This window comes from Aspergillus undulatus (assembly GCF_047715775.1).
Source record: "Aspergillus undulatus strain CBS 261.88 unplaced genomic scaffold BDV17scaffold_93, whole genome shotgun sequence".
In the NCBI taxonomy this organism is placed as follows: domain Eukaryota; kingdom Fungi; phylum Ascomycota; class Eurotiomycetes; order Eurotiales; family Aspergillaceae; genus Aspergillus; species Aspergillus undulatus.
Genome location: NW_027396697.1, coordinates 37,202 through 57,683, shown reverse-complemented (window position 1 = coordinate 57,683; position 20,482 = coordinate 37,202). Strand labels below are relative to the sequence as shown.

The following is a 20,482-nucleotide window of genomic DNA, read 5'->3' as shown; positions in this document are numbered from 1 at the left end:
CTTTGGAGAGACATTGGAGGCTCGTCGGCGCGCGAGATGCCGCTCGTTGGCAAAGCAAATCCTAGCAGATGAGACCTTCCATTGTCTCCTGAAACACACTGAATATCCTGCCAAGAGGGGCGCGATCTGGGTTGGGCTCTCGGAGGAAATTTGGACATCATTTTTTCCAATGCTGTCGCAGAATCCGACCTTAAAATTCCGGACGCTTCGCGACCTCGAGCCCCATTTTCATCATGCAAGCAAGAGCCTGGAGGCGGAATGGGATCACGCGCTTGACCCTGATGAGGTCGATTGCAGACTGGATAGACACCGCGTGCTCATGATTCAGCATCCGTTTGTCGTCTATATCTGGAGCAACAAGCAGGATGAAAATGAGGAGAATGTCGTTTGCAAAGCACCGGCCCTGATGGAGGATCGTGCAGAAGAAGGGGCAGAGGCTTCCCAGAATTAGAAGTGGGCCATTGATGATTAGCAAGTGCTCTTGGAATTCATAGGTTGTTCTTCCCTTCGAGAATCGAGATTAGTATGTAGACCAGAAACACAGAGTAGACAGTTGAAGCAGTGAAGGAGTGGAAGATGAATGAAGCGGAGGTTGTCGATCGGGTCCACCGTGGCTGGCGTGCTGTGGGAACCGTACCGGAAGGTAAACCACTAGCCACCATCTTTGGCTGCCAGCTGTCTCCATCCTCAACTGACAGCTTTCGCACCCTCCCACGCTCGCTTTGCTCGTTACCCTGCCAGGTTCAAAGGAAACCCAGATAGTCGACCTGCAACATCTACTTCCGAGGCAGATCTCCGGCCGGTCGACTATGCAGCCATGATCGGCTGCTCAGTCGATTTGCCTTGACGCTACTTCAAAACCTCGAAAGTACTCCGTGCTCAGAAAACATTCAAGCCCAGCATACTGAGAGCTTTTGCAATTGGCAAACCTAGGCTCATCCAGGTTTATTGCCTGCGACAGCCATGTTCTTCTTTTTCGGCGGAGTCAACAGTCCGCGCCGCCGCAATCGCGAGAAAGCCATCTTCCTTACGATCTTCATCATCTTCGCTCTATACCTCCTCTTCTTCTCGAATACCTCCTCGCACAAACATACCGACCCCACAATATATGATTCCGAAGCCCTCGGGGGTCCGAATCGAGATCCGCACTCAGGGCAGGCGACCCCCGCGCACGAGTCAGCGCCCATCCGAAAAAGCATGGTCGTGGCCAGTATGAAGTCTGACGATGTCTCGTGGTTGCATAAGTTTTTCCCGGACTGGCATAAGAATATCTATGTGGTTGATGACAAGAAGGCGCCATTGACTGTGAAACAAAATAAAGGGCGCGAGTCAATGGTTTACCTGACGTGAGCGCTCTGTCTACTTTTGTAGGTCGCATTGTGGAGCTAACTTGGATGCGCGTAGGTACATCATTGATAACTACGAGAACCTCCCCGACTCAATCCTCTTCATCCATTCCCAGCGATACCAATGGCATAACGACGACCCTTACTACGATGGCGTTCCGATGCTGCGCAACTTCCAGCTTCCATACCTGGAGAAACAGGGCTACGTCAACCTGCGCTGCGTTTGGGTCCTGGGGTGCCCGGACGAGATTCACCCGCTTAGCGATACGCACCGAGCGGCAGTCCACGCCGGTGAATACTTCAAGAACGGGTTTATAGAGCTCTTCCCGGGGGTCGAGGTACCCGAGGCGGTGGGCGTATCATGCTGTGCGCAATTCGGTGCCACGAGCTGGAAGATCCGCGAGCGCCCAAAGAGCGATTACGTGCGGTTCCGAAAGTGGCTTTCTGAGACGGATCTCACGGATGATCTGAGCGGGCGGATCATGGAATATTCATGGCATAGTATGTTCCACACCCTGGCTGTTTCTGACAACAGCATAGCTGACAAACGCAGTGATTTTCGGAAAAGACGCCATCCACTGTCCTTCGGCTGAAGAATGCTACTGCAAGGTCTTTGGGCTATGCGATTTAACGTGTCCCAGCAAAGACGCGTGCATCGATCGCTACATGCTCCCGCCGTATTCGACGCTCCCGAATGGCTGGCCATTTATTGGCTGGAATGGACAAAAGCAAGATCCTAGTGCCGGCGGGCTTCCAGATCCAAAATCATAATACCACCTTAAGTCGAACAGAAACAAATATATCTTGAAACTGGAAATACCATCCAGAATCCTCTCCACTCTAGTGGACAGAACTGGTCTCCAGCCAGAAACCACCGCGCCCAGACGGAGATGCTCCGCAGAATGGCAGTAACAGACCCGCCATTACCACTTCGTGCGAGCTCTGCGCGGTTGTTAGGCGGATTGAGCTGGCGGCTGCTGTACACAAAGACCACATTTAACGGCACGATATCCCTGAGTGAATGTAATTGTAATGATAAAACGCAATTCAAACAACAATTTTCTCTGACTAGTCCTCGAGTAAAGCTAGTAAATTAGTATAGCGTGACCAGCCCAAGATCATAAGAGCAAGCGCAAGTCAACTGGGCTGAAAGTGGCGGAACCTCGGCCCCGGAGAAGTCTCCCACCGGTTGACAGCTGGAGCTCCCCCATACTCTACCACTCCAGACTCACAAATAACAACACTTCTCTCATCAGCTCATCATACACCATCCCTTCCCCCCTCCTCTCTATACGATACGAAAACGCTCGAGACCCCGACCCAACCATGCTCATAATCGGCCTAACAGGCTCCATCGCCACCGGCAAATCAACCGTCTCGTCCCTCCTCGCCTCCCCACCTTACTCCCTCCCCATAATCGACGCCGACCAACTCGCCCGCAAAGTAGTGGAACCCGGAACCCCAGGGTACGCCGCGATAGTAAACTACTTTGGCCCAAGCACGCCCGACCTTCTTCTCCCGGCGGAACCAACTATTAATGTTAATGGAGGCGAGCCTGCACCGGCGCCGCGGCCGCGGCCGCTGAACAGGCCCGCCTTGGGGCGGAGAGTCTTCGGGACCTCAGAGGAGCGGAAACGTGATCGTATGATACTCAATAAGATTGTGCACCCGGCTGTGCGGTGGGAGATGTATAAGAGTTTGCTTTATTACTATCTACATGGGTTCTGGGCTGTTGTACTTGACGTCCCGCTCTTGTTTGAGTCGGGGATGGATTTGATCTGTGGGACGGTTGTTGTTGTGGGAGTCAGTGATCCTGCTGTGCAGATGGCGCGATTACGGGCTCGCGATCCGCATCTTAGTGTTGAGGATGCGGAGAATCGGGTGCGTAGTCAGGGCGATGTGAAGGGGAAGGTTGAGAAGGCGGAGTTCCGCGGGAAGGAGAGCGGGCGCGGCGTTATTGTTTGGAATGATGGAGACAAGGAGGCGCTTGAGCGGGAGGTGCGCAAGGCTGTTGCGACGATTCAGGGGAGTAGTCCGCGGTGGTGGGCTTGGTGGTTGCTTTTGGCGCCGCCTTTGGGGGTTGGGATTGCGGCTTGGAATTTGGCGGTTAATTATGGTATTAAGCGGAGGTGGGAGAAGAAGGAGGGGACAAATAAGGCGAAGTTGTGAAGTCCTGACATTCATGATGACGGGTTGTCGCAAGCTGGATCATGGCTGCGGCTTCTTGGTGATGTGTCGGTGAAGATGAAGTGATAGACCATCTACGCGGGACATATAATTAGATGTGATCTTCACGAGTCCCTTCCGAAGTATACATGCATGAATCATCATGCAAGTGTGATTAGTGGCGTTAAGCTACGAGCTGATCTGGAGGATCGATAGACGTGGAATTGGGTTCAATAATGCCTTCCTATCTGGGATCCACTCTCCGGATCGGGAGCTGAGCTCAGCTCACAAATAAGAGCTGGCTCTGTTTACAATGCGCTTCTCAGCTCTTTCAGCTCTCTCGGAGCTTGAAATGAGGCGTAATCCGCAAGGTACCTTCATCATATCTTTCTTACACCCTCGACCTCTAGCAAAGAAAACCGAAGATGTTCTGCCCATGCGCGAGGTCATATCTCATGGTTGACGGTCCGCACACCGAACAGCCACGCCTTGTCCGTTCCAGATTCCAGCAAGTTTCGCCATCAAGTTCGCGGGCTCCGCTTCCTATGCAGGTTCGGCCGCAGTCTGCGAGAGAAGATGCGCGGAAAGAATGTGGTCAAGCGCAAGGGCTGGCATGCACATACGGGTCAGGTAAAGTACCGCCCATTGTTATTACATCGATCCCAGAAGAGCCAGAGGTAGGTGGGATGATGTACCCGAAAACTTGGCTGGCGTGGCTGATGATGAGTAGTTAGCTCACACTCTAGGCAAGGATTACATGTGAGATCTAGAACAGTGTACGACCAGAGAGGCTCTAGCCGGCCTTGGGGTATATTGAAGACCCCGACAAGGAGATTCCCTTTCGCACATGAGACCCAGCGCGAATCACGGACAATTCGACGGACACTGAATGCAGACAACAAATCAAACGAAGTCCGCATCGAAGTTGGGAGGTCAAGTCCCAGCCCCAGTCCCGATCCTCCCGCATCGGACGTGGTAAAAATTCGCGTTTTTAGACGCGATGGGAATGTGACACCAGTTCGCGGGACAGGTATAATGATGGAGGAGGTTCGATTGAGGAAGGGCGACATTGTCGTGCGGGACGCCAGATCCGAAGTTTTAAGGATGCATGACATTGAGCCGCCCCGAGAATGGGAGCTCCCCGGAGACTCGCAATGGTAGTCGTGCCACTTCGACTTCCATGTCCGATAGGGCTCAAGAAGGCCAATTGGATCATTGAAAGGTGCTGGATGCCGCTCATTCTTATTTGTTGTGTTTTCGTTTCTTTTGCGACTTCTCTTTTCCAAAGCCTCCAGGTCTAGACAGCCCTCCCCTTCCAGAGTTTGAAATTGAGGTCATCTCGTCCAGGTTGGGTTTCTTATTACGCTGTTTCTGGTTCGCTGCTTCGGCATCCGCATTGCTCTCATTTTCGGCTCCTTCACTTGGTTGCTGGACATTATTAGCATCAGACTATGGTTGAAATGCATATACATACCTTGGACTTGTTCTTTTTCTTGAAATTACCGTACACCTGCCGACCTCCGAGCCCCAAATCATCGTCGTCCGCATCTAGCGAGCTGTCTGCGAGTACGAGCGGCTGCTGCGCATACTGACCGACGGCATCGGCGCCTCCAAAATCAAGGACCCATTCCGTCTCTCCGGCCTCGGCAGCTTGTCTAGAGATTGCGTATCTGCGCTTCTCCTCTTCCTGGGCGAGAGCAGCAGAAATAGCTTCTAAATCCGATGAGGGCGTCGTGGGACTGTCGTCGACTCCAGATACTCTGCGCTTTTTGGGTGTCGACTCTTTGGATTCGCTGGCTGATGTAGGTTGAGCGTTTTCTTTTGAGGCGGCGCTGGCAGCAGCTCGTTGCATGAACTGTATTCTGTTAGCTCAAATAAACACTGGCGAAGTTCGAATAGCATGCCTTCATGGTGAGTAGACGCGAGGACATGCCGGCGTTTTTCTCAGGCTTGGCGCCTGATGCTGACGGTCGAGGCATAATGAATCTTCAAGAAGTACAGACTTCCACACAACGAGAATTTCAAAAACAGTGTAAATGTAGAAAGCAAAGAACTAGCTCCGAACAAAAGTAAAGCACAAAAATCGCAGCGACGGCAGAAAGCCACCGCCCACCACCAGCGATCGGCACCTCCAGTCGTCGAATCAAAGCTCCCGCAAATAATTGGCCCGTGGACCTCCAATTCCAAACCTCATCCTTCCAGCTCCGTCCGACCACCCGTTATCTTGGACATCTACCTCCGCCATCCCACCCCTCACACTCAATTGCAGCAAACATGTTGCTCCCCACAGTCCGAAGCCGGATCGCGGCCCTCTCGTCGACCGTGACGCCGCGCGTTGCCTCCCGCGCCGCCTACTCGACCACCGTCCCTCGTCTCGCCGGTGAAAACTACATGCAACCCAATGACCCGAACCCGCGCACGCCCAAGCCTAATGTCTCCGAGACCAATGCTACGCCCGTTGACTCGATGGGATCGTGGGATGCCGCGTTGAAGGAGGCTCCGGATGTTGCGGAGCGAGTTCGCACATTGCAGGCTCCTAACCGGGCTGGTACCTGGGCTGCTAGCCAGAGGTCGAGGGAGGATGCGATGAGTGGACCGCGATTTGAGCAGACGATTATGGAACTGCAGGTTTGTCACTCGATTTCTGATTCCGGCTAGAGCGGAGGCCAGTGGAAGACGTTCAAAGCTGGAATTGGCTAACATGTGTCTAGCCCACGCCCATGGCCGCTATCGAACTCATTCACAAACAGCCTGTCCGCTGGACGAACAAGCGCATCGTCAGCTGTGATGGAGGCGGGGGTCCTCTTGGTCACCCCAGAATCTTCATCAACACCGACAAGCCTGAGATTGTTCCTTGCGGTTACTGTGGACTTCCTTTCGTACGTCATTCCATCACCTAACATTACTCGATGTCAGTATTAACTTGCTATAGGCCCACGAGCACCACCGTGAGTACCTTGCGTCTCTGCCCGCCTCCAGCTACCCTCTCGAATCGACCGGGGATGCTGCGGAGGTGAACGAGACCCAGCGTGTGGCTGGATCCGAGGGCGGATACGAGCAGCGGTAAAGAATGTTTTGTTTTGGCGTTGTGCATTTTCTTTTATGTTCGCCTGGCTGGGCTTGTACAGTTGTATCAATCAATGAGATGTTACACTATCTTTCTGCACCTTTGACTATGAAGCTTGATATAACTATAATTATTGAGCAGCTTACAGCAATTGTCTTGACAGAGACAGAGAGATCATGGCCATCGTCTCACTAATACGCTCCATGCCCAAGCTATTTCACTATATAGATGCTCACTACACCAGAACCAGAACATGACCGATGAAACCTTCAACCAACGACCCTATCCACAAAATCCAACAAACACTTGAAAGACAATGCGCCGCCTCAGTATCAAAACCAAGTCACTCCTTCTCCCCCTGAATAGTAGCAACAACCCTCCTCGAGTGCCTCGCCGCCCGGAATTCCAGGTACCAAATCCCCTGCCAAGTCCCCGTCGCCAACCGCCCATTCGTAATGGGAATGTTTACGGACGCCCCGATGAGCGCGGACTTGATGTGTGCCTGTACCATAACCAAATCAGCAAACCATACCATCTTATCCCTCAATCAACGTAGGAGGTTGGAAAAGAAAGCATACGGGCATATCATCCTCCCCCTCAGCAGAATGGCGATAAAGATCCCCCCTCCGATCCTCCGGCGCAATGCGGTCCAGCGCGTCACTCATATCCTCGCGCACATCCTCGTCCCAGTTCTCGTTTAGTGACAGTGCGCAGGAGGTGTGTTGGATGAAGAGGTTTAGCATGCCGACTTTGTAGTCTCGGATTTCAGGGACACTGGAGGTCACCACGTCGGTTATTAGGTAGCTTCCGCGCGATTTGGCAGGGAGGGTGAATTGTTTTTGGGACCAGGGCATTTTTGTGATGGGCTGGGTTGGACTGGAGGTGTTAGTTCGGTGGTTTGTGAGTTGGAGGTAGTTTTGTTGTTTCTTGATGGAGGGTGAGGTGGTTGCGGGGTAGACTGGTCGTGGCATGGTAGTAGCTGGGGGATATGGGGCGATTGAAAGGAGATGAGACGGAGAGGGATTGTTCTAGGTCAGAGGCAGGACTCACTATTTTCTCTTGCTGATAGGGTCGTGAGAGAGTTGGTTGTGGAATAGAAAAAGGTTGTACTCTGTAAATAAAAGCGTGGTGGGGGAAATCTACTCGACGTCATTTTGCGCACGCTCAACCAACTACGATCAATGCATTTGTCTACCAAACATATCTGCTCCGTATACAATGTCGAAATATCAACTGTTTCATCGTTAAAGCAACGCTATTTAATCCAGGATTACATCCGCGAATTGTCCTTATCCTTGGGCTTCCCATAATCATCAAGCAAATCGCTTTGCTCGTCTAACCCAGACCATTTTGGCTTTCCGTCCGGGATATCAATGCAGCGGCTACCGTAGAAGATATGCAATCTGTATACGTTAGTATGATACCCATTTTCTGTGATTGTCGAGAATGTACTTCGGCTCAAACGCCTCCCTCCACGTATGATGGTCCGACCCAGACGCTCCGTAGTCAATCAACTCCGGGAATATCAGGCAGACATTCCGGCCCTCATCCATGATAGGACTGCGACAATAGGCACATGCCACCTTTGTCGGCATGTGATATTCCTTCGACTTGTTCTGGGAAGAGTAGAATGATAGGCCCTCCGTGCCCTTGTTGAACATGATGTCCGACTTATGGAAGATGCCGCACCATTGAAAGGGGGCGCCTGCAAACAAAGATTAGACTCTATTATTGCTGGTTAAGTCAAGGTGATATTGTCCGCACCATGCATTACTTGACATCCTCGGCAGTGACAGTACTTCGCATTCAGCGGTATCTGGCGGTTGATCTTATACGAGACTTGGCCGCAGTCGCAACTTGCGCGCCATTTGACGGCGCCAAATTCCTCGTCTGAGCGGATCTGATAAGGAGGTCTATCCTGGAAGCCGGGGTCTTTGTCGGGCATTGTGGAGGGTTTGCAGAGAGGTGCAGAGTAACTCAGGTGTTTTGTATAGATTCGGGGGAAGCGAGCGGGAAGAAGGGTATTCAGGAGCCTCGGAGAGTTAGACAGAACGCGTTGATATAGCATGAGGGGCTGTCAGTCAGGGTATCTTGCTGAAGCACGGCCATTGTCGTCAATTCGCCGCTGTATATACGATAGTGTTGGATGACTGTTGGATGATGTCACTATCTTGTGATAGGTTGTTGTTAGAATGCATCAGAAGGCATGAGGATAACTTAATTATTTCTAGATGGAGAAACCGAATGGCAATGCTTTGTTTGAAGACGGACAATTGACTACTGCAATGCCTGATACAATGGTGGTGAGCACGTGCGGACCCTGATGGCTTCAGCCTCAGGAGTCAGCCTTGTCCTCTGTCAATAATCCGACAGCCAAAAATAAAGAGCAGCGTCAGATGAAACGGCCGGCTGCAGGTTCGTTGGAGCACTCATTAAACATTGTTCTTGGCGTCACCTCACGGCGCCTCTTTGTCTTGTCGTCTTTATACTGGCCATGATTCGTGGTTATAAATACAGCGAGCGCAGATCGGGGCCAATGATGAGTTCCCAGCTGCAGCAGCCTTCCTCGGCCCAGCTGCAGCGAGACCGTTTGTGAAGCCCCTGAAGGTCGACAAAGGACGTCAACAATCGGTCAAGGGCGGCTGGAGCCCTGGAAATCAATGCTGGAGATCATCACTTTCATCCGGAACAATTGGGAGCAACGGAGTATAAGGATTATAAAGATAGGCGGTGCTCCAGATCGACTCGCTTAGTTGGCACCCCGCCTCAGTCTCATCCTGCTCTCCGTCCTCATTTATTTCTGACGGTTCGTCTCGTCTTCGCTCCTTCTGTCTATCTACTGCGAACCTGATCGACTTGACACTTCGGCACTCCGGCATATGCCGTCTCCAGCATGGGATTATTGAGCCGACTTCGCGGGCGCTCCAAGAGCCAGAGCCGTGCGGGGAACGCCGTTAACTACAATGACCACCTCCGCATGCACAGCGACATCCCCCCCGTTCCCTCGTGGCTGGGCGACCTCACCGAAAAGCTTCCTCCACCCGTTCTCGCTCGGATTTTCTCTTTTGTGTGTCCGCATGCCGTCGACAGTTCCTATGATACTTCGGAGGAGTCCATGACTCAGGATGGCTGCATGCTCTGTGACATGCGCGATCTGGCGCACTGCGCGGTGGTCTGCCGCCGCTGGTACCCCGTTGCTCGTTCTTTGCTGTACGTTCACCCAATTTCATCTACTACTTTACCCACTGACCATGGTAGATACTCCCACGTCCGCATTGACGCCGTCCACTACTGTGAACTAGAAGAGGTCCTCGCGGCCAAGCGAAAGCGCCGCTCCCGCTTCGACCGCAATGCCGACCCCATCGACCCCCCGCAAGTCCGCCTCTCCCTCTTGATGCGCACCGTCCGTCTCTCGCGCGACCTAGGAAACCAAGTCCTCTCCCTGCGCATGCCCTACATGACGCGCGAAGCCAACAAGGCCCAAATCGCCCGCACCATCTCCGTCCTCCCCAACCTCCGCTACGTCGACCTCCCAACAGGCATCTACAGCGACGACCCTTCCTGCCTAACCCTCAAGCAAGAAATCATGGCCCGCTGCCCGGATCTCCGCCGCATGGCCTACCGCTCCGGCGCAGAGGGATCCTTCGCCCAGCTCCCGGGCTCCGGACTCTGGAGTAACCTCGAGATCCTAGAACTCAGCAACCTCCAGATCGAACCGTCGACCCTGCGCTACTCCCTCTCTGCCTTCCCTTACCTCCGCGATCTCACAATCGACAGCACACCCTATCTCGACGACTCAATCTTCACAACACCCACCACCCAACTCCCGCCCTTCCCCGCAATCTCCCGCCTCACCCTCCGCAACACCCCAAACATCACAACAACCGGCCTAATATCCCTCCTATCAACACCACACACCCAAAAACAACTGCAATCCCTAACCCTCTCCTCCACCGGCATCCCTCCCGCAACAATCCACACCATCCTCTCCCGCGCCCCAGCGCTAGAAAGCCTCTTCATAACCCAAGAAGTAACCCGCTCCTTCCCACCTGAGAAAATTCCCCCGCTCGCTTCAAACTCCCTGCACCTCCTCCACTACGAAATCACCTCCGAGCCAGGGAGCTATAATGTCCTTCCCAAGGCCGCAGGCTACTATACGTACCTCATCTCAACGCTCATGTCGAATTCCCTCCCCCGCCTAAGCGATCTCTACGTCCGTGACGCAGATTTCCCCGAGGCGTTACTTATTGCCCCTCCTCCCCGCCTCTACGGAGGCGGGGAATCAGGGCCGCAATTCATGGGTGGTGGACTCGCCCGCCCGCTTAATGTGTATAGTAAAGGGCTCGATGAGCTAGAGTGGAACTTTACGCCGTATGAACCGCTCGGACCGGCGACGGGCGGTAGAAGGAATAGTGTCACGCGCCCCGTGAGTTTCCATGATGCGGGGCTGAGTCGGAGTTGGGGGGGTGATGCGCGGAAATCTGTGCTTGTCGGGAATGGGTTTGGCGGGTTTTTGGCTGTGCCGGTTGATGATGGTGGAAATGGGAGGCCGAAGAGTAGTGGGGGGTTTAAGAGGGATAGTCGGGGGGATTTGTGGCGGTAGTTTGGTTCCCCTTATTTATTTTATCTGTCTTTTATGTTTAGGATGGATTTTTGTTTGGTATGGTTTGGTTTGGTTATCTTACGGCCGCTGGTTGGGACTTGATGGTCTGAGATCTGAATGTCTATGTGATGCATATAGTTGTCCCATGTTATTGAGTATGAATACCACATGAATGCAAGGGGTTCTTGTTTAAATCTTTACAATGGGTGACCGAGAGAGAATAAATCAGATCTCATGCAGTCGATTAAATATAATTATAACTAGTCTCCAAAACACTAACCCAGAAGCCACGCTGAGCAATCGCCAGAACAGCCAAAACTTCTAAGTATACAACCAACCATTCGCAACAACCCAACCCAAATCAACAGTACCAACTCTTAGTAGGTATCCTCCCATCCGAGAGGCCCATATAATCATCAAGCGGCGTTGTCAAATGAGTTCTCCCCGCCATAAAATCCCGCGCAAACTCCTCGACCTCATTGAACAGGTACTTCGGGAACCGCCCATCGTAGTGATTCCGGCTCCTACGGCCACAGATGACCTTGTCCGCGTGGTCGATGAGCAGCCTCTTCACGATTCCATTTTCCTTGGGGATGGTCTTGTATACCTCGCGCACGAATCGCGGGAATACAGTTGGGAATGAGGCCCTCTGTAAAACGCAGACGATCTTGTATGCAGAGAAGTACTTCAGGGCTAGGATGCGGAGGCAGTTTGCCAGGACGTGAACTTGCAGGTGGAGGGATAATTCGCAGCAATCTAGCCGGTCTAAATGGGGTCAGTCAGTCCTCACCCATCCATTCCATACATCTAGACCAACTGAGCACATCATCTACATCATCTACATATATACATACCAACAGTATCAACCGGCACAGTCTGCCCCTCAGCCAAAAACCTCGTCGGGAAGTCCCAGTTGAGATGGAACTCATAATCGCATGTATAAAGATACTCGAGCGCGCATCGGAAAACGAGCGGGTGGCATTTGACCTTTACGACGCAGGTATGCTCTCGAACAGATGCCTCCTGGCAACAATCCCGGATGACCTTCGACTGGGCACAGACGATCGCCTTGTGGCAGCGGAATCCCACCTCGCGACATGCGACGGTCATGTCGGTTAGGTCGGAGAAGCGGGGGTCGAGGATGAGACTGGAAAACAAGATGAATTAGTGGAGTGGACACAATGTACGGGGAAGAGGAAGGGGGGGGGGGGGGGTCTCACCGTGTAAGACTCGAACCCTGTGCTCTCCTGCGCATGGTTATGGAACCGCTCATGTATACCATTTTATCCTGGTGCTCCTGGTGTTCTTTTTGGTGGCGTCGTCTGGCTCGGACTTCATCGGTGTAGTCTTGGATTGAAGACATAGTGCGGGTTTGGGGAATAGATGGGGGGTTGAACTTGGTTGCGGGATGATTTGGAAAGATAACAATTGATAGATGTAAGAAAGATGGGTGCGAGCTGTAAGAAGTTCAGTATAAAGAGCATGGATGGTTGATGGATCATGGCCCGATGATCTATGATTTCCGAGATAGGAAAGTGGTCACCCAAACTCTCTGAACACTGGAGGCGATCCTTCGTAATTACAGACTCAAGCTATCTGATGTCTGTACAGAAAATTATATAATTTGATTTGATTATACCTGCCACACACCAGGCAGCTCTATCATGATACATGTCTATCGTGAGTCATTAGTCGTACAGGTCACTGTGCAGCGCAATAGCGGGACTGATACTAGCAGCTCTCATGCCTCCAACCAAGCAACCGAAATCCCAAACTCTACTAACAGAAGCAGTAATAAAAGCAATGAGTAAACAAGTTTAGCTCCCCAGGATAAGGGCTCGGGCTTGCTTAGGGTCCGTTCCGAGGATGCTGATGAGGTACTCGATACTATGAGGGATTAGTGATTGAACTGCGAGCTATAGCTATAAGTGATGAAGACTCACCTAGCCTCAGAAGCAAGCCTCCGCTTCTCAGCCTGGAAATCCTTCTGGCAGGCTTCCCATAGTGCTTCCCGCTTCTCCGGATTCACCGTCTTGATTCGGAGCTTAAATGTCGCGCTTACTGGCCGGTGATCCGAGGCTCTGACTTCATGTCGCCGGTATTCTAACTGCTTGACACGGCCCAGTCCCCTGTACAGGACTCGGTCACACCAAGCTGGAGATCGCTTCTTGTCACTCGAGTCGTATTCATCCGTGCCCACATCGTACTTGTATGTCGGGGCGAACGTAATCGGTGCCTCTTGAAACGCCCTCAGCCGGAACCCCGGGTTTTTACGCCGTGATGCGAGAAGCTGGTCCCGGTCTAGTAGTTTCGTGAGATTGTTGTTTCGAATGTCCTCGATGATCACGTTCCGCGGCACCGAGTCGATGCGGTAGTTGAGGTCTCCATTCAGGATGCAAATCTCGTGGTCCATGATCATTGACCCATCGCCACCGCTTACAAAATGGTCCAACCGTGATGTTAAGCTAGTCTCGACAGGTAGAGATTCGGTTTCGAGAATGGCGGCTATGTCGTTGTTGCGGTTCGTGGTCTGCGTTTGCCCAGCTGCAAGGTGACAGTTCACGAAGCAAAGCGAACTGTCGTCGAGAACGAAGCGGAAAACAAGAGCACCCTAGACAATTAGACTGCATTCCGCCCGCTCAATCAAAGAAGCATACCTTATTCCCGTGCAATCCTCCCATACCGCGTTTCACCTCGGCGGCACTAACGTCTTTGATCTTGGCCCGCTCCTTATGCTTGACGAATATGCACGTAAAGAGACCTATCAGGTTCGCACTATGCAAGAGCACATAAGACTCCTCAAGTGGCATGCAGTCGTTGATACAGCGCGTCAAATGCTCCATCCACACTCGGTACTGACGGCTCATATGCTCTTTCTCGCCACTTTCCTTCTTTTTGCTTCCGAGCAGCAGGCTCTCTGTAACTTATTAGTAGCCGACCTTTAAGTGTTGCTTATGGATCAAAAACGTACTGGCTGTTATTTTCTTGTTCTCGAGATCGACTAGTTCCTGGAAGCCAAAGACTAGAATTTCGGGCGGATTATCCGGACGGATTGCGTCTTGGATGAACGTAGACGTGCGTACGCTACCTGGGGTAGAAGCGCCCGCATTCCAGGTCATTATCACTGTGCTAATTTCCCGGAAGCTACAGAACTCCACATCCCTCTTCTGCATTTGAATCTCTAGACCATTGTTAGCTCGTGACCATCAAGGCACCTTAGAGATATGAAACCCACCTAGCCAATCGTCCTCAAGCATTCCATCCCAAAGACGAATGCAATTGTCCGTTCCGAGGGAAGTCACTTGTAGTCGATTCAATTTCCACACACTGCTTGTATCGAGAAGAAATCCGCAGACAGGGCTGTCATGCGCGCACCAGTCCTTCAATACCGTCCATGGGTTGGTGCTTGTATCGTACACATAAATCATACCGGTCTTGTAGGCGGCCCAGAGGTTGTCACCCACGATGCCGAGGCAATTGATCTTGTATACACTGACATTCACCACGTTGAGACAGGCGTAATTGTTCGCCGAGTAGACTGTGACTTTGCCGTCAGCATGACCAAGATAAACCCGACCACCACCCTTGCTAGTGTAAGCGCCAGAGGTAACTTCGCTCGTATGATGTGAACCCAGCGGCTTCCTCAGGACCCTGAATGAGGAATCGTCTTGTGCAGTCGGCCGATACACGTGTATCTCTTTGCCCGTGGCCAGCCACAGAGTATCCCCAACCACCATAGAGAATGTATGTCCCTTCATAACCCTGTCGTGAGGGCTATGGTAGCTGTAATGCAAATCTGGAACCCCAGATTCATCTGGCGGCCATACTAGTAGCCTGCCTTCATCATCGAGCGTCCACATTTCCTTTTTATGCCGCAAGATCTTGATCACCTCCCGTCGTGAGGGGTAAGCCCGTGAAGCCACTATCGACCCTGTTAAGATATCAATTTCGTGCAATTCTCCAGAATTCGTTCCTACCCAGACCCGTTGGCCCTCGTCTTCAAGGTCTGTCCCCGGCTTGAATGCCAACGATAAACTTTTGACAGTCTCTCCGTGGCTTAAACTCATCATCTGCTCGCCAGTCGTAAGATCCCAAACGCGTGTGATATAGCCAGTCGTACAGACATGCTTCCCACAAACATCCATCAGCCGGGTATCGTAGCGAGTGTGGATCTCCCTCGGACCCTGTCTTAATAATGGCGGACGGCGATTCGTGTTCGAAGCATCTGGATAATCGGTCCGCGCGGGAGGCTCGTCGGAAACCTGCTGTTCTTCGGCTGGAGTAGGCCGGGCGGCAGGGGGCGGGGGAGCTAGCTTTGTTTCTCTAGAAAATGACGGCTGACGTTGGATCTTGGGTGTCGGCATTGAGTCGGTTCTTGGAATAGGTCTATGAATCGCAGGGCTTTCGAGAGTGTGTGTTTGCCTCGAAGGAGACCTGGCGCTCCTCTGGGCTACATCGGCGTGTCGTGGCGGCAGACCCGGTCGGCTATGAGGGCTGTCGCTCCTCTCCTGTAGTTGCGCCTGCGCACGAGGTGGCGCACCCGCCAAGTTCGAAGGCTGTACGGAAGGCCCTCTGGGAATATGTACCGCCAAAGGTTTTGTTGTTCGTGAAGGTTCAGGAACCGGCGAGCGCCGCGAAGCTGACAATGCCCGGGGGTTTCGTCTAGATGGCGAAGGAGGCGCAGGCGATCTGTCCATAGACCTCCGCGGTGGTGTTTCGGCAGCGGATAAGGGCGGGGATGGTCGAGGGGGACGAGGAGGAGCAGGTGATCTATCCATCGATCTGCGAGCCGGAATTTCGTGAGTAGTTAATGGAGGAGACTGCCGAGTAGGCAGTGGAGGTTGTGTTGGCTTCGCAGAGGTCGGTCGACCAGGCGGGGGCTTCTCCGGGCTACTCGGCGGAGTACTAAAGGGCGACACACGTTCTTCGGCAGCCGCCTGCTGTGCCTGCGTAGCAAGCGAGGTGTTCGAATCATGGAAGGCTAGAGTTGCTGGCTTCGCGGGGACCTTCGGCTTCGTTGCTCGGTTGAGAGGAGGCAATGTAGGACTGGGACTGGCGCCGTTCGGTTCTTTCGAGGAAGACAGTCTCGGAGACGTAGAGAGCGGCGGTTTACGCTCTGTATGGGTAGGCGGCGCATGGTTGGGCGTGGTCGGGCGGCTAGACGACGGCCTCCCAGACGCGAGGTGCAGCGATTCCCGCGAAGCATTCGGCGGACTGGGGACGAAGCGAGCACCATCCATATAATCCGCCTGGGAACCAGTCTCACGTGGCGGAGAGCGAGGAGAGTCCACAGTCAAGGTAGGCGTCAGCTGTGGTGACGAGTGGAAAACCATCGACATAGGCCGGTTCTGTCGCCTTCCGGGCGAAGATAACCCCGGCGATCCGCCATTCCGTCGAGAAACACCATTCGTGTAATCAGTGCGCTGGCTATTCGATGTATCATTCACCGAGTCCCAAGGTGAAGGACGAGGGAGGTCGAGAGAAGCTCTTGTGGATGAGCGGACGTCATCGCGTAGCTCCGGCGCCTTGAGGAAGGGGGAATCGCGAGATCCATTGGGGACGACGGACGGGGAACGACGATGGGAAAGGCCCTCGAAGTGGGATAGTAGTGAAGAGACGGGTCTCTAGATGGGATCGGTGGTGGTTAGTCTTATCTCGTATATTGCTGTGGATGACGTACAATGGGGGCGCTATCCGTAGCGTCTTTGCCCTTGTCGTTTCCCTCCATGACGACAGAACAGACACGAAGGTCGGTCGGGAAGCTGTATCATAGGCCCCTCGATCACGGTGACTGCAGTATTCCGCCAGATGTGCACCAATGTCCAATCAAGAGAGAAGCCGAGCGCGCAGGAAGTTGATGGTCGGTCTGGGGTAGGTAGTAAGCACGGGTTGTTTTTTTGCCAAGGTGTGAAGGAGAACGGCAGCGCAAAAGAATCGAAGAAAGAGAAAGCGACGTTACGGTCAAGAGGAATAGAGAATAGGGGAAAGATGAAAAGCCGAGCAGAAGCGCCGAAAGCTCAAAGACACGGTGAAACGAGGCTTAGCTAGAGAGCCGGAGTACGTATGCCAATGTGGATGTGGAGGGGAATCAAAGAAGTGGCAGGAAGCGGAGTGGGGAAGTCAAATCAACAACGACGAACTGGAGGAGAACGGTAGAACAGCGTCAGGAACAGACTATCAAATATTGTTCGAAAGAGCCTGGACGAAGGTCTGACTATCGGCGACTATTGAGGCGAGAGAGGCTCGCGTGGATGGTCTTGTGGTTACTTTATTTTTAGTTTTAGTTTCCGCCTGAAGAACACTGTCACTGTCAGTCTATCCAGACCGAGTCTCGCGGATCACTGTCCTTCCCCGACAACCTCCTCACAACCATGTGGTTAGTCCTATCAACCCCCCTCACGTTCTCCCCAGCTCATACTAACTCAACCAGTAAACACATCCTCAACGCCCAAGTGGCCATCCGCTCCCCATGCTGTGCGCCTACCTTCTCTCTCCTATCCCTCAGCGGCCCCCGAAACGACACCTGCTAGGTGCGGGAAGAACGAACAGAGCAAAGCTAACGTCCAACCCAACTCCAGGCCGAAAATGGTTCGACTGCGCCGAATGCCACATGGAGAAAGAATCCCATCCGCTCATGAAATCCAATGATATGGTACTATCCACGCCCACTTACGTCTTACTTCGATACATGGCATGCGGCTAAGACTAGACACAATGGACAGACATTCGCGTGCAAGAAATGCAAGAAGTGTTTTCGGAAGGATGCTGAAGAGTTCGAAGAGAGGTACATCTACTTCCGCCCTCCCGCCTAAAGACAAATTCAGTCCTGACCAGGTCGTTCTTAGTGACGAGTACTGCCCACACTGCGATAACCACTTCGTGCTTGAAGCCGTGACTCCGAAGCCGACGTTACAAGTTGAGGGCGAGGACGTGCGGAAGGACGCGCGGATGCTTAAGGATGATCGGGTGCGCGGGGATCAAGAGAAATCGATCTTTAGTGCGAAGGATGCTGCGGATCGGTTGGGATAGATATGAGAATTAGACTCTAGATGTGAGAGAGGGAGCGGAACGCTACTATATGATAATTTACGACTACGACCATCATGCGCCTCCAAACGATTAGATTATTCGGGGGAGTGGGAGCGATTAGATATGATATCCAATAAACACCTTGAATCCTACAGTGCGTTGGTTCATTATTTCCTTCTACAGGAATATTCAGATTTAACGTTCAGATTAAAGCATCAGCATTGGTTAAAGTAGCCCCTACCACATCACTCCAACTCTACCCTACTGGTTCTCGCTGGACTCCCCGCCGCCGGACCGTGTTAGGATAGCCGCCGTAGTGGTGCCAGTGCGGCCCGTCTTCTTCTTCGCTGCCTCCTCCTGCTTCTCGGTCTCTATGCTCTTAACGTAGGACTCGATCTGGTCATCCGGTAGCATCTCGATCGTCTTGCCAGGGGACATAATGGCAACTTCGATGTTCTTGGCACCGGTCTGCACCACCTCCAGCAGCGACTTGATCGTAAGCTGAATAGTCTGCTCTCGGTCCATCTCATCCTGGTGGTTGCGCTCGAGGAACTCGCGCACGGTCTTGCTGGAACGTCCGATGGCATTCGCCTTCCTACAGATCCCTCATTAGACACATCCCCCACTAAACCCAGAATATGGTATGACGTACCAAGCAGAATAAATACCCGATGGCTCAGTCTGGTATAGCCGCGGCGTCTTATCGTTCGGATCGAATCCAACAACCAAGGTACTGATACCGAAGGGCCGAACACCTCCACTCTGCGTGTACCGCTGCTGCACACCGGCAATGTATTTGGTGATGTATTCGATGGAGACGGGGTCTTCGACGGTCAAGCGGTGCGACTGGGCTTCTAACCGGGCCTTGTCAATGAGGATGCGAGCGTCGGCGTTTAAGCCGGCAAAGGCGAGGACGGCGTGGTTGTCCAGGACGGCGATCTTGGAGGGTGTGATGCGGGTATCTTGGAGTTTCAGAGCGGAGCGCTTCTCGCAGCCTAGAACGACGACGTCCTTGCCTTTTACTCCGACGGCGCAGGTTCCTAAGAAATGGGGATTCGCATCAGGCTCAGCTCGGTGTGCGGTGCTTGCTGGGAGCTTTCATATCCGACGTACCTCTCTTGACAGCTTCCATAGCATATTCGACCTGGAAGACGTGCCCGTCAGGGCTGGAAACGGTTAGCTAGCTGGATCAGAAGCTAAGCGAGCGATATGTCCTACCTGAAAACTGTAACGATTGGTCAACTTGGAATCTTCCATCAACACAGCAGGTACTGGGAGCGGAGCTATCTTACCTGAAAGAGCTCGGTCGTATCCGGACATAATGAGCGGTGAGAATCTCTAGAACCGTGACAGAAGTGCGTGAAGGAGAGAAAATATCAAGGTATCTTGGAGGGCAGGTGGAAAGAGCAATTCGTGACGAGGAGGGCGTGAGATGCTGGGAATGACGGAGCAGCTTGGGCGATGACAGATGGAGGTGAACGCGAGTCCCGCGGTTGCCTCAGAGCTCAAATGCCAAGCGCGCGGCTAACTGGCCGGCCCACTACTCTTGTACAGCTGAAGTCAAGGCTCACATTATCACTTCGATGAAATAGACAATTCTGTCACTGTATTTCTATATTTCTAGCTGATTCTAAACCCAGACCAGGAGTCCCGTGCCGAATTTCCATGCTTGAGCAGCTTGTGGTTTAGACAGACAGTACCTTTGCTGCTCTAGAAACAGCCAGACGAAGGACTCAGCGAAAGAGAAGACGACTCCGGTATTGAACTTCTGAATCAGAACTGCCTTGATGATGCTGTACATGATGTTCGCTCAAATAGTACCTAGGTAATGTGCAATGCCACCCATGACAGCACATTGACTTTTCTGCAAAACCTGCAAAACAACACATAACAACAAGATAGAAATTATAAAAATAGCAGATGACAAGATTATAAACAACCAAAGCAACCTTTGCTGTACTCACAATTCCCGATCCGTGTGCCGCACATGTCCCAAAGCTGTCATTGCTGGATCAAAGGAATATACCCCAACACCCCCAACAGTCCGTTCCATATATCCCATCCGTGATCAATACCGTAATTCTCCAAAAAGTCCTGTTGCCGAAGAGCGCAGAGATGAGTTCGGAAAAGCAAAAACAAAACCAAATATCTAGAATGCAATGCCATGCTTGAGGTAGGCTAGGCAGCCGCATCAGGGAGCGAGCGCGGTGACGGATTGAGAATGTCGACGAAGCAAGCCCTGAGGGACCTCAAGCATGAAATGGACAGGTA

The 20,482-nt window shown here is 52.6% G+C and overlaps 12 protein-coding genes across 12 annotated transcripts; 6 read left to right on the top strand and 6 right to left on the bottom strand.

Moving 5' to 3' along the window:
- Nucleotides 1-963: 963 nt before the first annotated feature.
- BDV17DRAFT_285477 (DUF3431 domain-containing protein) lies at nt 964-2,117 on the top strand (the record flags this gene model as incomplete). Its single annotated transcript, XM_073760718.1, has 3 exons — nt 964-1,346; nt 1,405-1,847; nt 1,900-2,117. 3 exons carry the CDS (start codon nt 964-966, stop codon nt 2,115-2,117), a joined length of 1,044 nt encoding a protein of 347 aa, XP_073610207.1.
- A 390-nt stretch (nt 2,118-2,507) lies between these two features.
- BDV17DRAFT_245309 (putative dephospho-CoA kinase) lies at nt 2,508-3,802 on the top strand. Its single transcript, XM_073756031.1, has one exon. The coding sequence runs from the start codon at nt 2,673-2,675 to the stop codon at nt 3,513-3,515; it is 843 nt and encodes a 280-aa protein (XP_073610206.1). The 5' UTR covers nt 2,508-2,672; the 3' UTR covers nt 3,516-3,802.
- Nucleotides 3,727-4,815, top strand: BDV17DRAFT_245304 (uncharacterized protein). Its single transcript, XM_073756030.1, has 2 exons — nt 3,727-4,142; nt 4,243-4,815. Exons 1-2 carry the CDS (start codon nt 3,938-3,940, stop codon nt 4,671-4,673), a joined length of 636 nt encoding a protein of 211 aa, XP_073610205.1. The 5' UTR covers nt 3,727-3,937; the 3' UTR covers nt 4,674-4,815.
- On the bottom strand, nt 4,617-5,512 carry BDV17DRAFT_245293 (uncharacterized protein). Its single transcript, XM_073756029.1, has 3 exons — nt 5,417-5,512; nt 4,987-5,367; nt 4,617-4,940 (listed from the first exon to the last, which is right to left on the bottom strand). The coding sequence occupies exons 1-3, from the start codon at nt 5,489-5,491 to the stop codon at nt 4,755-4,757; spliced, it is 642 nt and encodes a 213-aa protein (XP_073610204.1). The 5' UTR covers nt 5,492-5,512; the 3' UTR covers nt 4,617-4,754.
- Nucleotides 5,513-5,786: 274 nt separating this feature from the next.
- On the top strand, nt 5,787-6,579 carry BDV17DRAFT_296438 (zinc-finger domain-containing protein; the record flags this gene model as incomplete). The annotated part of the gene is made up of 3 exons (XM_073763295.1): nt 5,787-6,140; nt 6,224-6,391; nt 6,445-6,579. The coding sequence occupies 3 exons, from the start codon at nt 5,787-5,789 to the stop codon at nt 6,577-6,579; spliced, it is 657 nt and encodes a 218-aa protein (XP_073610203.1).
- Nucleotides 6,580-6,848: 269 nt separating this feature from the next.
- On the bottom strand, nt 6,849-7,660 carry BDV17DRAFT_245272 (YjbQ family protein). The gene is made up of 3 exons (XM_073756028.1): nt 7,630-7,660; nt 7,158-7,445; nt 6,849-7,081 (listed from the first exon to the last, which is right to left on the bottom strand). Exons 2-3 carry the CDS (start codon nt 7,431-7,433, stop codon nt 6,923-6,925), a joined length of 435 nt encoding a protein of 144 aa, XP_073610202.1. The 5' UTR covers nt 7,434-7,445; nt 7,630-7,660; the 3' UTR covers nt 6,849-6,922.
- Nucleotides 7,661-7,713: 53 nt separating this feature from the next.
- On the bottom strand, nt 7,714-9,059 carry BDV17DRAFT_245267 (GFA family protein). The gene is made up of 3 exons (XM_073756027.1): nt 8,344-9,059; nt 8,032-8,284; nt 7,714-7,982 (listed from the first exon to the last, which is right to left on the bottom strand). Exons 1-3 carry the CDS (start codon nt 8,645-8,647, stop codon nt 7,850-7,852), a joined length of 690 nt encoding a protein of 229 aa, XP_073610201.1. The 5' UTR covers nt 8,648-9,059; the 3' UTR covers nt 7,714-7,849.
- Nucleotides 9,060-9,472: 413 nt separating this feature from the next.
- BDV17DRAFT_296435 (F-box domain protein) lies at nt 9,473-11,182 on the top strand (the record flags this gene model as incomplete). Its single annotated transcript, XM_073763294.1, has 2 exons — nt 9,473-9,789; nt 9,838-11,182. The coding sequence occupies 2 exons, from the start codon at nt 9,473-9,475 to the stop codon at nt 11,180-11,182; spliced, it is 1,662 nt and encodes a 553-aa protein (XP_073610200.1).
- A 227-nt stretch (nt 11,183-11,409) lies between these two features.
- On the bottom strand, nt 11,410-12,333 carry BDV17DRAFT_277316 (BTB/POZ domain-containing protein). The gene is made up of 2 exons (XM_073759425.1): nt 12,037-12,333; nt 11,410-11,947 (listed from the first exon to the last, which is right to left on the bottom strand). The coding sequence occupies exons 1-2, from the start codon at nt 12,290-12,292 to the stop codon at nt 11,544-11,546; spliced, it is 660 nt and encodes a 219-aa protein (XP_073610199.1). The 5' UTR covers nt 12,293-12,333; the 3' UTR covers nt 11,410-11,543.
- A 422-nt stretch (nt 12,334-12,755) lies between these two features.
- BDV17DRAFT_277314 (putative inositol polyphosphate phosphatase) lies at nt 12,756-17,331 on the bottom strand. The gene is made up of 6 exons (XM_073759424.1): nt 16,863-17,331; nt 14,418-16,806; nt 14,154-14,363; nt 13,840-14,099; nt 13,126-13,793; nt 12,756-13,069 (listed from the first exon to the last, which is right to left on the bottom strand). Exons 1-6 carry the CDS (start codon nt 16,908-16,910, stop codon nt 13,000-13,002), a joined length of 3,645 nt encoding a protein of 1,214 aa, XP_073610198.1. The 5' UTR covers nt 16,911-17,331; the 3' UTR covers nt 12,756-12,999.
- On the top strand, nt 17,332-18,368 carry BDV17DRAFT_277310 (CHY zinc finger protein). Its single transcript, XM_073759423.1, has 5 exons — nt 17,332-17,558; nt 17,613-17,656; nt 17,761-17,834; nt 17,905-17,966; nt 18,028-18,368. The coding sequence occupies exons 1-5, from the start codon at nt 17,554-17,556 to the stop codon at nt 18,209-18,211; spliced, it is 369 nt and encodes a 122-aa protein (XP_073610197.1). The 5' UTR covers nt 17,332-17,553; the 3' UTR covers nt 18,212-18,368.
- On the bottom strand, nt 18,353-19,801 carry pre6 (proteasome core particle subunit alpha 4). Its single transcript, XM_073759422.1, has 4 exons — nt 19,504-19,801; nt 19,325-19,384; nt 18,864-19,251; nt 18,353-18,806 (listed from the first exon to the last, which is right to left on the bottom strand). The coding sequence occupies exons 1-4, from the start codon at nt 19,529-19,531 to the stop codon at nt 18,473-18,475; spliced, it is 810 nt and encodes a 269-aa protein (XP_073610196.1). The 5' UTR covers nt 19,532-19,801; the 3' UTR covers nt 18,353-18,472.
- Between the last annotated feature and the right edge of the window lie 681 nt (nt 19,802-20,482).

Excerpts from the sequence above, each read along its gene's own strand:
- BDV17DRAFT_245309 (XM_073756031.1), top strand. The coding sequence starts at position 2,673 with ATGCTCATAATCGGCCTAACAGGCTCCATCGCCACCGGCAAATCAACC.
- BDV17DRAFT_245304 (XM_073756030.1), top strand. The coding sequence starts at position 3,938 with ATGTTCTGCCCATGCGCGAGGTCATATCTCATGGTTGACGGTCCGCAC. Across the intron at positions 4,143-4,242 it reads GGCATGCACATACGGGTCAG|TTAGCTCACACTCTAGGCAA; the intron begins GTAAAGTACCGC and ends GATGATGAGTAG.
- BDV17DRAFT_245293 (XM_073756029.1), bottom strand. The coding sequence starts at position 5,491 with ATGCCTCGACCGTCAGCATCAGGCGCCAAGCCTGAGAAAAACGCCGGC. Across the intron at positions 5,368-5,416 it reads CGCGTCTACTCACCATGAAG|TTCATGCAACGAGCTGCTGC; the intron begins GCATGCTATTCG and ends AACAGAATACAG. Across the intron at positions 4,941-4,986 it reads AGAAAAAGAACAAGTCCAAG|CAACCAAGTGAAGGAGCCGA; the intron begins GTATGTATATGC and ends AATAATGTCCAG.
- BDV17DRAFT_245272 (XM_073756028.1), bottom strand. The coding sequence starts at position 7,433 with ATGCCCTGGTCCCAAAAACAATTCACCCTCCCTGCCAAATCGCGCGGA. Across the intron at positions 7,082-7,157 it reads AGGGGGAGGATGATATGCCC|GCACACATCAAGTCCGCGCT; the intron begins GTATGCTTTCTT and ends GTTATGGTACAG.
- BDV17DRAFT_245267 (XM_073756027.1), bottom strand. The coding sequence starts at position 8,647 with ATGCTATATCAACGCGTTCTGTCTAACTCTCCGAGGCTCCTGAATACC. Across the intron at positions 8,285-8,343 it reads AGGATGTCAAGTAATGCATG|GCGCCCCCTTTCAATGGTGC; the intron begins GTGCGGACAATA and ends CTTTGTTTGCAG. Across the intron at positions 7,983-8,031 it reads AGGGAGGCGTTTGAGCCGAA|ATTGCATATCTTCTACGGTA; the intron begins GTACATTCTCGA and ends TAACGTATACAG.
- BDV17DRAFT_277316 (XM_073759425.1), bottom strand. The coding sequence starts at position 12,292 with ATGACCGTCGCATGTCGCGAGGTGGGATTCCGCTGCCACAAGGCGATC. Across the intron at positions 11,948-12,036 it reads TGTGCCGGTTGATACTGTTG|ACCGGCTAGATTGCTGCGAA; the intron begins GTATGTATATAT and ends GACCCCATTTAG.
- BDV17DRAFT_277314 (XM_073759424.1), bottom strand. The coding sequence starts at position 16,910 with ATGGAGGGAAACGACAAGGGCAAAGACGCTACGGATAGCGCCCCCATT. Across the intron at positions 16,807-16,862 it reads CTACGGATAGCGCCCCCATT|AGACCCGTCTCTTCACTACT; the intron begins GTACGTCATCCA and ends GATCCCATCTAG. Across the intron at positions 14,364-14,417 it reads GCTTGAGGACGATTGGCTAG|AGATTCAAATGCAGAAGAGG; the intron begins GTGGGTTTCATA and ends ACAATGGTCTAG.
- BDV17DRAFT_277310 (XM_073759423.1), top strand. Across the intron at positions 17,657-17,760 it reads GGCCATCCGCTCCCCATGCT|GCCGAAAATGGTTCGACTGC; the intron begins GTGCGCCTACCT and ends ACCCAACTCCAG. Across the intron at positions 17,835-17,904 it reads TCATGAAATCCAATGATATG|ACATTCGCGTGCAAGAAATG; the intron begins GTACTATCCACG and ends CACAATGGACAG.
- pre6 (XM_073759422.1), bottom strand. The coding sequence starts at position 19,531 with ATGTCCGGATACGACCGAGCTCTTTCAG. Across the intron at positions 19,252-19,324 it reads TATGGAAGCTGTCAAGAGAG|GAACCTGCGCCGTCGGAGTA; the intron begins GTACGTCGGATA and ends CCCATTTCTTAG. Across the intron at positions 18,807-18,863 it reads TCGGGTATTTATTCTGCTTG|GAAGGCGAATGCCATCGGAC; the intron begins GTACGTCATACC and ends AGGGATCTGTAG.